The sequence below is a fragment of the Vulpes vulpes genome, chromosome 4 (genome assembly GCF_048418805.1).
Source record: "Vulpes vulpes isolate BD-2025 chromosome 4, VulVul3, whole genome shotgun sequence".
Classification (NCBI taxonomy): Eukaryota; Metazoa; Chordata; class Mammalia; order Carnivora; family Canidae; genus Vulpes; species Vulpes vulpes.
In genome coordinates this window covers 69,160,282-69,174,888 of record NC_132783.1, presented here as the reverse complement: position 1 = coordinate 69,174,888, position 14,607 = coordinate 69,160,282, and the positions used below count along the sequence as shown (strand labels likewise).

The 14,607-nt window shown below is 38.9% G+C and overlaps 1 protein-coding gene across 1 annotated transcript in view; it reads right to left on the bottom strand.

Annotated features, from left to right (window-relative positions):
• Window positions 1–6,199: 6,199 nt before the first annotated feature.
• The window catches only part of NUP133 (nucleoporin 133), a 55,580-nt gene continuing 47,172 nt past the window's right edge, over window positions 6,200–14,607 (bottom strand). The window contains exons 22-26 of the mRNA XM_026008666.2: window positions 14,348–14,466; window positions 13,315–13,395; window positions 12,494–12,558; window positions 10,090–10,178; window positions 6,200–6,487 (exon numbers count right to left, since the gene is read on the bottom strand). Of these exons, the coding sequence (XP_025864451.1) occupies window positions 6,351–6,487; window positions 10,090–10,178; window positions 12,494–12,558; window positions 13,315–13,395; window positions 14,348–14,466 (491 nt within the window). The 3' untranslated portion in view covers window positions 6,200–6,350. The remainder of the gene's footprint in view (window positions 6,488–10,089; window positions 10,179–12,493; window positions 12,559–13,314; window positions 13,396–14,347; window positions 14,467–14,607) is intronic.

Sequence of the window (14,607 nt, the reverse complement as noted above, 5' to 3'; positions counted from 1 at the left end):
CAGTCGGCCCCCGCCCCCGCCGCGGAGAGGGCCGCCGGCGGCGGGAGGGCGCGCAGCTGTCGCGGGCCGGACAACTGGCGGCGGGAGGCCGGAGAGGCGGGGAGGAGGAGGAAGCGTAGGGCTCCCGGGGACAGGCCGGGTCGGCGGCTCTGGCAGCGCCAGGCACACAGCCAGGGCGCCCGGGAGCTGTTCGCCTCGGGGACGCGCAGCGCACACGGCGGGGGGGGGGGGGGGGGGGGGGGAGGGCTCATAGAGTGAATTTGGGGAGTGTTCTCTTTCTCCTGGACGGACCTGCCCCAGGTTGAGTGGGCCGAACTGAGTCCCCAAGTCCCCACCTCCTCGGTGGGGTAAGAGTGTCCCCGTCCTGGGGCTTCAAGGCAAGGGTCACACCCCACAACCTGGGGGTGGAACGGGTGAAGCGCCCTTACTAAATGAAGCCTTGCTCGACCTTTCCTCCCAGTAAAGAGGACAAGGACATTGCACTCTAGGATGGGTAGCAATTTTTCCTTCTGTAAAGGCTGAACAAACTCTTTATATTTAGAGGATGATGCCTTGCCAAGGCCAGGCCACTTCCCAGTCCACCTTGGAGAGTCACCATCCACCAGAGACTGGCTGAAGCGGTTCTATTTATATCACTGATATATGGGGATATGCCTTTCAAATTTTCTAGAAGGATTTGGATCTACTTATGGTAAGGTGGAGTGAGGGTCAGAGGAGGTTATCCAGTTGGTGCCTGGCTCACATTTTTTTTTTTTTTTTTTGGCAGGGGTGGGGGAACCAGCACAGTCCTAAGGCTGCTGCAGAAGGCATAAGGAGAAACAATTTTCTGTGATGAACTCAGTGACATGCTTTGAGGGGGTACATCAGTGAGAATGGAATCATTCATTTTTCTGACGTGCTTAACTGTTCCCAGAATAGTTGCAATTCACATTTGGTGGTGGAGCTCAGCAACTGGGACAGGTGTGGATTCTCTGGAGGAGGGACACAAGAGCACATGTAACCCTCCTCTGTAGCCCACCTCATGGCAGCTCTTCCTAAAACCATCAACATCAATTAAAAAATAGTTTGATTAGTATGGGGCCTATGTGATGAGTATAAGGGGTGTGTCAAAAGCTACTGTGGATTCATATTCAACATTTTCAATTATTTTAGAGAGTGACAGAACTATATTTCATTTTTAATACCTCATGTCCTGCTTTCAGTAGAAAAAAATTAACTGGCAAATGGGCTGTAGATACAATAGAAGAGGAAAGCTTAAATTTTGGCCCGAAAGTAAGAAGAATAGCTAGAAATTTGGTATTTTAAAGGGGAATGGGGTTGTCAATATTTTCCCAAACTCTTGCTCAGTGCAGTCCTCTCTCCTACAGCAAGCTTTCCTAAGCCCAGAGTCCAGCAGTTTCAAACACACAAAGCGATGAACAAAACACTTCCGGGATGCCTGGATGGCTCAGTGGTTAAGGGTCTGCCTTCAGCTCGGGGCCCGGGGTCCAGGGATGGAGTCCCCCATCCAGCTCCCTGTGGGGAGCCTGCTTCTCCCTCTGCCTACCTCTCTGCGTCTCTCACGAACAGATAAATAAAATCTTTTTAAAAAGAAAGAAAGAAAGAAAGAAAAAAAAAACACTCCCAAGGAAGAGGCTCCTGGTTCAGCAAACCTGGGGGAGCGGCCCTGAGAACACCCAGCCAGACATCTGCTCTCTGCCCACGGTTAGAGCTGTTTAAATAGTCTCTGCCCGGGCACTACAGAGCCACCCAGTACCATTCTGGTCTTGTTGAATTCTCATTGGCCTAGGGAACAACTTCACCAGCGAGTGGAAAAACGGTCTCCATACATGTACACTTGGGGGGAAACACACCAGTGCCCTGCTCTCGCCTGATAAGCGGGTAACTGCCTGCATACCCTTTTGAGAACTAAGTCGAGCTCAGCCACGTAGGGCGTGCCTGACAGCGCCTGCTTCTAAGTTTTCAGGTGCAACCCGGCTCTGGACACTCTGACAGGGCCCTTGCGTGCTCACAGCTCCCTCATCCTCAGCCCTGTCCTCTGAGCTCCTCACAAACCTGTATGCTCACCCTCGCTGGGCCTAAGCCTTCTGTCCTTTCCTATCGATTCAAATATGAATCCACATATAGGCATTTATATGCATATATAATAAAAAAAATATATATATATATAAGCATATATGCTTTTAACTATTCTGAGGTAGACAGGTGAGTCAGTTTTAAAAATTTAAAATTTAAAAATTTAAAAAAATTTAAGGCTCAGTGAGTTAGACCACATTCCCAAGTCCCACAGCTGAGGCTTGGACGACCCTCCCTCCCACTAGCAGTCAGGGCGGGGTGGGAACTGCTTTCCACCTTTCTTAAATACTCCCCAACACTTGGTTTGGTTCTGGAAACATAAGAGATCCTTAAGCAACCTTTTCCGAGGGGCCAAGACGTCCTACAGTGAAGTCAGGACTTCTGACCTGGCCATCTCTACCGGCCTAGGATTCCACTGGAAACATCAGCTCCCACCCCCACCCCAGTATCTGGCATCGTGTGTTACAAGCCTGCACTTTGCAGTGCATTATTTCTGGGTGTACTCCCCTCCACTCTGGCTACATGACCTTGGCAGCTTACCTCAAGAAAGACTCCATATTCTCAACTGAGGACACTACCTACTCCTGAACACTGACTTGAAGATTAGAATGAAGTGCCTAGAACACGGACACTCAAATAGTACAGTATCTTTCTTCTGAGCGTTTGGAGGAGGGGAGGGGGGTGAGATGGTACAAGAGGGGAGCAAAGGACATTCAATATGACTAGAACTGTTCGCTAAACACGTGTCAACATCAAAAACTCAACAAGAGTCATGTAATTTCACAGGAATTTGGAGTGCACACAGATTTTTGTACAAAGACTTACTATTTTAAGTATTACCTAAAGTGGCAAAAATAAAGTAAAAAAAAACCAAAAAACAAAAAAACAAAAAAACCAACCCAAACCATTTATTCTCAAGTGTAAGATCATTAAGGAGGCAGAGAACTATTAAATAAAGCATGGCATAGCCATGTGGTAAAGTGTCATGTGGTCATTAACAAACTGGATGTTGGGCAGCCCGGGTGGCTCAGTGGTTTAGTGCCGCCTTCAGCCCAGAGCCTGATCCTGGAGACCTGGGATCGAGTCCCATGCCGGGTTCCCTGCATGGAGCCTGCTTCTCCCTCTGCCTGTGTCGCTACTTCTCTTTCTGTGTCTCTCATGATGTGGTTATTTAATTTAATTAATTAAGATGTGGTTTCTTAAAGGGAGGAGAATTGTTTCTTGGGGGTGTGAAAAAATTTTAAATTAGATATTACAATGATCTGTGCCCTCCAGAGGCACAGCACATAAAAAATATAGTTAATCTGCAGTATTAAACTTTCACAGGGGTGGGGTGTGTGTGGACTGATTAGGGCAAAATGGGTCTAAAAACTCCTCAGGAATGACAATGGGAAAAAGACTGGGGAACACTGGATTAAGGCTACATGGAGTTGCTCACAATACACATTAGGTTATAGAACACACAGTATGCACAGTCCCAGTCTAAGATACATTTCACTTTTTAAAAGTTTTAAGTAATCTCTATATCCAATATGGGGCTCGAACTCATGATCCTGAGATCAAGAGTCGCATGCTCTTCTGACTGAACCAGCTAGGTGTCCCTCATATACATTTCAAACCTGTAACTGAAGCTATTTCTAGCTGGTGGGATTACAGGGGTTTATCTTCTTCCATATACTTAGAAAAAAATACGTTATACATTTCTACAGGTTTGTTTTTTTTTTAATTTTAGAATTAATTAAAGGTGCCTGAGTGGCTCAATGGACTGTGTCTGCTTTCAGCTCAGGACATGATCTCAGGATTCTGGGATCAAGCCTAGCACTGGGCTCCCTGCTCTGCGGGGAGTCTGCTGCTCCCTCTGCCTCCCCACCTCATACTGACAAATAAATAAAAATCTTTAAAAAATTTTTAGAATTACACAAAATTTTTAATATTTTGGTATTAATGAGTAGATTTTATGTAGAAATAGTAAAACTATTTTCTCTTCAGGCGTTCTCCAAGTAAAAGGTCCAGGAATAAGCAGGTGGGGCTACATTAATATTTTTGTAGTTCCTCAGCCTCAAAATGTACAAGTGTGCTGGATTACAACAGAATAAGAAGTGAGTCTGATGGCATTATAGTGTGGCTTTCCTTCTGTTCCTGTTTCTAGAGAAAGAAATCCACCTCAAAGGAGAAATGCGCTGTACCATTTACCTGCAGGCCTAATGTGCCTGGTGGGTGATAACACTTCAGGACTCTGGTTCAGACCTCAAAGTAAAACAAACAATCCAGTTTTGAAATTTTCTTCAAAAATGAAATTCCTACAATAGAGGGTATCAATAGCTTTTTCCTTCACTGGAGTTTCAGCAAGTCCCTTATGTATATCTCTGGTTCTGCCTTCATCCTTGACACATTCACAAATTCTTAAAACATTCAGCACACAAAGCTGGCTGCTCACTTTAAAAAACATGTTATTGTTTCATTTAATCAGGCTGCAAGCTGTGACTTTCAGAACAGCACAATGTGAGTGAAAAAAAAAAAAAACCTTTCCCACGTCAGTAAAATTTCTCTTTCCTTAGAGAACATGCTCACTTTTATAATGTCTTTATCAATTACTCAATTTATATAAAATCAATTCTTTGCTAAAGACTGTTGTGAAACAAATTTTTTAAAATTTAGAAAAATTATTTAAAATCTTAAAGCCTTAATTTTACTATTACTAATTTTTAAAAACCCAACTATTTTGGTGCTAGGCTGACTACAAGATAGAGTTAGAAGAGTGAGCCTTTCTCTCCCTCAAATTAAGACTATGCATTATACTGTGACAGCAGTAGTGCCACATCATGCCATCAATGGGGCCAGGGTCATTGTCAGACTGGCTTTCCTGTCACACTAGGGATATCAGATTTGTGGCAGTATGTTGAAGAGGGCACAATCCTGTATCCTCAAGAGCACATTATTACCTAAAGGGATCATACAGGCAAAAATTGTTAATGTCTATGTAGAACCAAAGCCTTGTCCTATAACATTAATAATTTAACAATTTCTTAGCTACCATTTGACAAGTTCTTCCTAACTTCCCTTAGCATCCATCAGTAAGTTCCTAACCTGGGCCCTGATGCTGTCCAACGCACAAGCTGCAAACAGAAAAAGACAAGGTTGCTAGTGTCTTTCCTTTCATTATTAATGTAATGAGCTCCATTAACCTGTTTTTGCCACCATGTTCAAAGGCTGGATTTGAAGCCTAGAGGAGAAGAGGGCATGATGGTTGTACTTTATGAAACCAGGAACAGGACTCTCTTCACCATATTTAACTTCTGACCTTTTCAGCTGTTGGAGCAAGTTGTTTAGTGAGCATTCAACTGGGCCAAAGTCTGAATATGCCAGCAACTCCCTGTCCAATCTCTGGTCTTTATTTGAAGCTGATAAAAACTGAGTGATGACATTGGTCAGAACAATGAAGCTTTGAGAACCACCACTTTTCATTAAATCAGATGCCATTTTAAGAAAACTTATAATGGCTTCTAGCATAACACATGCTTTACATTAGTCAGACTGTGGTAAAGCTGGAATTCATTGTAAAACACTTTGAAAATATATGAAGTTAACTGAATTCCCGACACTGGAAGACTGTAGCTAACATTAATACTGTATACTTACGGTAACTTACAGATAGGTTAGAAAACACTGAAGGGTCTTATTCACTACTCTAATACTCTATTATTCATGTAGAAATATTTAATATCCTCCCAGTGAATTAATCAGTTCTCAAGCTCACATGAATTTTGGCACTTGTTTCGTCTTCTAGTCCTACAGCAAGTTAGCATATCTCACATCTCGCTTACTACATCTTTCCCACTAGCCCTAACCAAAACAGACATCACATACTCCAGATTCTCTTCAGGATATACCATCTAAAGTCACAGCAATTTCAGAGACAGTGCAAGCTTGTTCATGTTTAGAGTTACAGAAATGAGGCCTAGAAATGCTCTGTGCATACAAGTAGCCAGAACCAGAGTAAGAACTCCAGAACCCCTGACAGAGAGAAAGAAAGGGTAGAAAGCATGGAAATCACAAGTGATGAATTTCAGATGGAAAAAGGGTAAGAGAAATTATAACAAAAAACCAAAACTAGTCACACAGCTGTTTTGTAGCAGCTTTAAAATATAGTATACAAAATTCAGCAACACGTTATAAAACTGTACAAATTTTTAGATGTTTAAGACCTAAGATTTTTATAAAGATAGGCTTATATTATATACATTTCCAGGAACAGTGACTGTTATTAGAAAAAGTTACATTTGTCCCAGAACATAATATTCATAGTTTGCTTTCAAAACAAACTCAAAGTAAGGATTGGACTTTAAGCTTCCAAGCTGGTCTGCTTGTAGGAGGTCCTTCACCTCTGGCAAGTATTCACTGAGCTGAATACCTATAAACACAAACACACAGTCCTTTTTTATTTTCATAAAACTCTCAAATGAATTAAGATGATTAATGATAACAACATCTGTGCTTCTATTTAAAATATAATCTCACTCCACTATTGGGAAATACTGTTCTAAATTCCTTCCACTGTCAAACACACTTGCAGGTCTAACGACAGGACATTGTTTACTTAGAGGAGGGTGCTTGAGTATTTTTCCACCTAGTGGTCAAAACAGCCAATCCGATTAAAGTCTTTTAAATAAGATCTGAAATATTTTCATTTTTCTCTATAGCTTAAGTCATTTCTTCAGAATGGAGGTTTTCAACTAATAATCACCTGAAAACAAGTATTTCAAACAATTATATATTCAAGTATTTCAAGAATTATATATATTAAATATATACCCAATTATATATAGAGAGAAATAATTTAGCAGAGATAATACCATGAAAGCTAGCTATAATGTCTCAAAATACAGTCTGAAATGAGACAGGAGAAGAAGAATCTATAAAGCTCGAAAGCCAATGAACATTGATTAAATGGAACTGCTGGAATCAGGATTTGTGTAGTCACAAAGAGGCACGTAAAATTTTCTCACTTGATAAAGAAAACTAGAAAAAATTTCAATAAGACAATATAACATCACATTAGCATTAAGTTCTCAAAATCAAATACGGAGTTTTTTTTTTTTTAATACCATCAAAGTGCCTAGCACCATTTTTTGTACTTGTTATATAATAAAAATCTGGGTTAATAAATGTTATGAGGCTAAATCCAAAATATTTATAGATCATTTACTACAATTAAAATACTTTCAACAAAGATTGTGCATTTTGTGTGTATAATGTACTTCAATAATATATAAAAACAAACCAAAAAATTCCATGTGGGTAAGTTAAACATATCTGTTGGATGAATACATTCCACAAGCTGAAGTTAATTGCTGGCTGTCAAAGCCTATGAAATTTGAGGCTATTTATCTCTCTACCTTCAGGATCTGTCCTTTAAAAACACTTACTACTGTATATAGTATTATTCTACAGTACTATTAAAAATTTTCCAAAAACAGATGTCCCTACCTTCTTGTTATAATAAATATATATATCTTTCATTTGTGTATATGTATTTATTTACATAATAGTTTCTACTTTTTTTTGTCCTTTGGTCACAATTCAGTAATTCTTTCTATAAAACCACAACTTTCCATTCCTGCTGCCCATCTATGATTTATAATCTAAGAATAACAAAAAGAGCAAAGTCACCTTTAAAAGGCACTAAACACTTACCTGAGCAATAACTCAATTCTGTGGCACTTTTATGAGAACAAGCTTCATGAAAAACATTGGATTTGAGTCCAAATGCTTTCTAATAATCTATTAGGCCCAACTGGAAAATCTCTCCAACAGCACAGAGAAATCAACTATATCCAGTTATTTCTTCATTTTCAAATACAGAAAAAAAGTCTTACAGGTGTTTTAGCTGTTTCTGAATTTCAAGTATTTCAAATACTTTCAAGCAAAAGTCAGGTTCTTTTGCTATATCTCTTAATTCACTTTTAATTTTTATTTATTTTGTAACAATGAAAAGGCTTGATAAACCTTTGTGTTATCTGCTTGTCTTTGAAAATAAATGCACTATTAAATCTGTCATGTAGGATGATCAAGCATTCCTTTTTCATAAATAAAATCCATATCGGGGATCCCTGGGTGGCTCAGTGGTTTCGCGCCTGCCTTTGGCCCAGGGCGCGATCCTGGAGTCCCGGGATCGAGTCCCGCCTCGGGCTCCCGGCATGGAACCTGCTTCTCCCTCTGCCTGTGTCTCTGCCTCCCTCTCTCTCTCTCTCTCTCTCTCTCTATCATAAATAAATAAATAAAAATAAATCTTTAAAAAATAATAATAAAATAAAATAAAATAAAATAAAATAAAATCCATATCAATTCTAGGCAAGTTCCAAGTTGTCTAGTCATAGAACTGTATTTTCACTGGATCACTTATAAAAAGCGACTAAAAATCTGAAAAGCAATGAATGCAAGGAGACCACCACTGATGGGCTGTAAAACAAAAGCTTCTGACACACAAATGGTTGAGAGTTTGCTTTTGTTTCACCTCCGAATATGGGGTGGTATGGTTGGTTTCACACTACCTTTCCAAGAACCCCCTTTTACTTTCCAGGGTAAGCCAGCAATTCTAAAATACAAGATGGCAGAATACAATCCACTACAGAGGAGCTGGGGCTTTGAATCTACAAAATACTCGTAGGCATTCAAAGGACAAGTGTCTGTTGAGTGACTACTACATACCAGGGACTCAGTTTGCCATGTTTTATGTATATTAAAAAATGTCTCTTGCATATATATATGTATAGAAAACTTTCAAATGTGTGTAAATGTCACTATGATGGATTAAAGTCCCATCCATTTAGGAGGACTGAATTTACAATAACTTATCACTGTATATTTTTCCCATGTGGTCCAAAAGAATGTCCTTATCTTTATGCAAAGACTGGTAAACTCTAAGCCTTATTTTGTACATGGCCTGAATTTAGTATGACACATTTTGATAGAACATGATATAACAGGAGCCACACGTGTATAAAATGTGCAAAACTGCTCATCTCTAACACTCTCCATATGTTAAGTTCTCAGTAATATGAAAAAAGGTGAAGGTAACTACAGTTGATCTTTGAACAGCACAGGTTTGAAGTGCATGGGTCCACTTAGCTCCAAATTTTTTGGATTCGGTACAGTACTGTAAATGTATTCTTCTTATTATTTTCTCAATAGCAATTTCTCTTCTCTAGCTTCTTTTATTGTAAGAATATAGTATATAATACACATGCAAAGTTATGTGTTAACTGTTTATGTTATTGGTAAGGTTTCTGGTCAATAGCAGGCTAACAGTAGTGAAGTTTTTAGGGAGTAAAAATTTTATGTGGATTTTCAACTGTGCTGGGGGTCAGTACCCCTCAACCACACATTGTTCAAGGGTCAACTGTATCCTCTACTTCGTATTCCCCCTTAGAATAGCTCCTTTAACTTGTGTCTCAATCAGCAAATGGAGTTTTGCTCACTATTTTCGGTAAAAAACATATACAAAACATATTCCCTTGTTTCTTTTTATTTTGTTCCTAAAATGAATTTTAGAGTGTTAATGTCCAAAATGGATTTATAAAAGCATTTTATAATTTGTACTTAAGCACAGTATGGTCAGTTATATAACAAAAAGTTATTTCTCATTTATATCTCAAGTTTTCTATCTTCACAAGAGTTAACTGAAAAATTAAAAGAAAATGGTTACTTCTATCATACAGATTTTTGGTGTCACAACCAGTATCTGAATCCATTCCTTGTCCATCTTGAATCAACATGGAGACTTTGCCCACTGGAGTCCCCCGGGACCTATGTGGATGGAGACTTCACCTTCACACATGCTCCCTCAGCTGGGAGAGGAAAGGAAAAACCCCTTCCTTCATTTTAAAAAAATTTCTCTGAGTATGATACTGTTTAAACTGCCCTAGCACTGACACCTTAGCCAATACCCATTATACTCAGATTTCTAAAACTGAGGAGCGATGATACAATTTCCAATATTAACAAACCACTTACCATCTTTTAAAAGTTTCTGTAAGATTTTCACAAATATACTGTCTTTAGATACTTCAATTGGATCATCCTTGCCATCTGAACTGGACCAGCTAAAAAACAAAATTGCAATGAGAAGAAAATGAAATAACAGATTATCTAAAATATAAATGACTTCTGTTTGCTCCTGTAGTTTTGTTTTGATGGTTGTGCCTGGCTGGAGAATCTTGAGTTTTGTGATACTGTTTCAAATTATTTAAATAAGAGAGGTTTAAATGTTGTATTATACTCAGAGTCTCCATATTAGATACAAAATGCTACACTTAGGTAGCTATTCCCCCAACACAACCATATATATTTGATGTCAAAACCAAGGAATGAGCCATCTTTGCCAAAAAAATTCTGTAAAATAAAGTAACAAATCTAGTAAGGACTCCCAAGCATGATCTTCAGAGCACAAGTAATAGTTATAGTATTGTAACATATTCTACTTTTCATTAAAATAAAATAGTAGCACATGGCCTGAATTTAGTATGCACATAAAGTTTTCTTTATCTAGTCTAGATTATCTATTGTTGAAACACACACACACACAGATCCACTCACTGCTTTGTAGTAATTAATGAATATATATATCCCATGATACCTTAGAGTTTTGTGGGGGTTTTTTAAAGATTTTGTTTGAGAGACAAAGAGAGCACACGCACAAGCAGGCGCTAGGAGGAGGGGCAGAAGGAGAAGGAGGCTCCCAATGCGGGGCTCAATTCCAGGACCCAGAGATCATGACCTGAGCCGAAATCAGGAGGTGGACATTTAACTGAGCCACCCGGGTGTCCCAATACCTAAAAGTTGTTTTTGTTTTTAAAGATTTTATTTATTTATTCATGAAAGACACACACACACACACAGAGGCAGAGACACAGGCAGAGGGAGAAGCAGGCTCCATGCAGGGAGCCCGACATGGGACTCAATCCCGGGTCTCCAGGATCCCACCCTGGACTGAAGGCAGCACTAAAGCGCTGAGCCACCCGGGCTGCCCTACCTCAAAGTTTTTTGTTTTTGTTTTTGTTTTTTAATATATTTTTTAAAGGCTCTATTTATTTATTCATGAAAGACAGCGAGAGAGAGGCAGAGACACAGGCAGAGGGAGAAGCAGGCTCCATGCAGGGAGCCTGACGTGGGACTTGATCCTAGGTCTCCAGGATCACAACCAGGGCCAAAAGCAGCGCTAAGCCGCTGAGCCGCTGAGCCACCAGGGCTGCCCCATACCTCAAAGTTTTTAAACATGAAGTCATGACAAGGAATTCCAGCCAAATGACAATACACTTTTTTAAGATTAGGAAGAAGAATCAAGTGGTTAGAGCCAGATGCTTTAGAGAGTGACCTCCAAGACCAAAGAGAACAACAATTTTAACTATCTGGGAGTGATCAGAGAAGAAATGCTTTAGTAAAAGTAGTAATACAATTTCTCATATAAAGAGGAAAACTGTGAGTAGGGAAGAGTGTTAGCACTCAAGTTACAATCTATTTAAAATCCTTTTCCCAGAAATAATTCATCCTCACAAGCGATTATTCTTGTCTTTCACTGCTACCACCTTTTCTTTGCCACCCTTTCCCATGGAAATCTCCCTCCTCGGGAAGGAGAGGATTGTGATAAAGGTCTCACAGTAACTTATAAGAGGGTACTGATACGCTAATAAACTTTTTATTTAAAACAAAATGCAGTTTCTTGTTTAGCAGAACAGGCCCAGCTTATATGAAAATCAGGAACATATATATATATATTTCTGTGCAAACAGTCCAAATTTTAAAATCAAAAGTAGAGGGGCACCTGGGTGTCTCATTCAGTTAAGCAACTAACTCCTGGTTTCGGCTCAGGTCATCATGATCTCAGGATCATGAGATCAAGTTCTGCATAGGGCTCTGTACTGGGTGCAGAGTGCTTGAGATTCTCTTTCTCCCAGTCTCCCTTTGCATCCCACCTCTGCTCTTGCTCACTCAAATAAATAAAATCAGAAGTAGAAATTTATCATACCAGTGGTCCTAAGTCCTTAAACTCTCCCTTTATTATTGAATGAAAAATTTAATTATTAATGCATGCAGTAAGGTTTTTTTTTTTTTTTTTTTTTTTTTTAAAAGATTTATCCATTCATAGAGACACAGAGAGAGAGGCAGAGACACAGGCAGAGGGAGAAGCAGGCTCCATGCAGGGAGCCCGACATGGGACTCGATCCCGGGTCTCCAGGATCACACCCTGGGGCTGTAGGCAGTGCTAAACCGCTGTGCCACCAGGGCTGCCCATGCAGTAAGATTTTTATGTTATAATACAATTAGGTTATAAAACCATTTGATGTATGATATAATGTTCCTAAAGAATCCTTTTCCAAAACCATAGCTTAGATTCATACGATGAGAACTAAGAACTTACTTATCTCTCTGAAGAGCTTTGCAAAAGATTTCCAGTTTTAGATCATTTATGTTTACGTCTTCCTCCTTTAGAGTAAAACAAATAAATCCTCATTAAGTCCTGATTTTAAAAATATATGCTTAAACTTGAGTTAGCTAATTCTGCATAAATGACTGATTTACTCTAACTCATAATTTAAAAAATTTCTTTTAAGACATCAATACTCAGAAATGTAAGCCAATTAATAACTGTGTGTGAATTAGTTTGATTGTTCTGTGATAATCTGATTGAAAGGGTTAAGATTTTAAACAAGGTAATACAAAAGCCAATATACTACATTTTAAAAATCTACCAAACTACTTTTTTTCTTTTTTTTAACCAAACTACTTTCAATTGCAGGGCCAACTATTTAACCTACGGAATTGTCATTATAATCTTCCCCTACCCCGCCAAAGAAGGCTGAGAACAGCTCCTCTTAGGATAAATACTGTGAAGAATAAATTGATAAAGCAATATATCAGACTGAGGAACTAATAATGACTTCATAAATGAAAGACAAAAAATATCCCAGGATTCTGAAAAGCAGTGTTTTTTATTCATGTGCAGAAAAAGACATCTGGGAATGTCTGAGAATTATCAGGAAAGGGAATCTCCTGACAGCTTTTTTAAAGAGCTTTGCACAAGCCAAGTTAGGAATATCTGAACTAGAGTCTTTTTAAATTAACACATTGTCACAACTGGCTAAAAGAGTAATTTTTTTCTTTTTATGTCTTTAGCTCTACAGAAAGCCAAATATATAAATTGTAATACTTGCCCATGATCATCTCAAGTGATTTACGTACCTCATCAATATATTCCAGCAAGTCCAAAGCTTTCTTGAAATCATATTCATTAGCTCTTCTGTTTTCTTCACAGATATACAGCTATGGCAAGTTCAAATAAGACTGAGGATTATTTTAAGTAATCATATAACCAAGACTAGAGAAATTTATGGAGAAAGTAAGTCATTCTGTCTTTCAAGTTAGTCACAGGTATTTTTTATTTTATAGTAAGAAGACTATCATCTTTGGAATTCACACTCCATCTACCCTCACAATAAACTGTCTTTCAAAATGTGCCTATGCTCAACAGTATTTAATTTGCGTAACTTGGTATATGTACCTTTAAAATGTCAGTACATTTATATTCTTAAGTTCAAGATAGTTATGTATTTCAGTATTCTTTTGATCATATTCTTTGCAATATGCTATATATGGAGAGGCTGTTGTGAGCTCAATTATAGGAAATCTGTTATTAGTAATGGCTAAAATACTGAAGTTTTTGAATTGTCTTCTTTTTAATAGAATTAGAGCAAATTCAAAGTGATCCTACATTGTTCTTGCATTTGAAATGCTTTCTTGAAAGGCAAAGGAGAAGCAAAGTTACTACAAGCGTACATAACAACAAAGCTAGCCTACCTAGGCTGTAGCCCATAATCTAGCTATGCCCTTAGGAATGTGCTATGTCCCAGAGAAAAAGGGTGAGGATGGTACTTATAGGCTATGTAAAATCCAGTTCCTTAAACATTTTTCTTATGGAAGAGCCTGAACCTCATGGTACATGTCTGTCCTATGCTGAAAAATACAAATACTTTCTTCTGGTCACCTGGATGAGCATCTCTAGGAACAGGTGGAGGCAGAGGCTGACCCACTACTTTCCACTAACTTGAGTCCTGCTCTCAAGCAACTTCTAACAACTATTCTAGGGGAAGGGGAAAGTTACCAGAAAAATAGGAAGTGGGCAGATGACTACTTGTAGGAACTATGCCATCTGACTCAAATACTGAGAGGTTGTTTTGAGACTAAGGAATGGTGCAAGGATGTGAAAAGCACGCACACTGATGAGCTGTGGGGCAGTCAAGACTGGCATTGCACTGAGACTTAGCTGTTTTTCCGCCAGCAGCTGTTCAGGCAAGGTCTCCTGGTGCAGCAGAAAGCGCTCCTGCTCAGCCATTTCTAGAATTCAAAATGAGAGGTGGGGAGAGGAATAAACTCTTCTGCTCCATCATAAAACAAATCTGAATTTTTTTTTTTAAAAGAGGAACATCTCTAAAGGTAATCTCATCACTATTTGGTGAACTTAAAATGTTATTAATT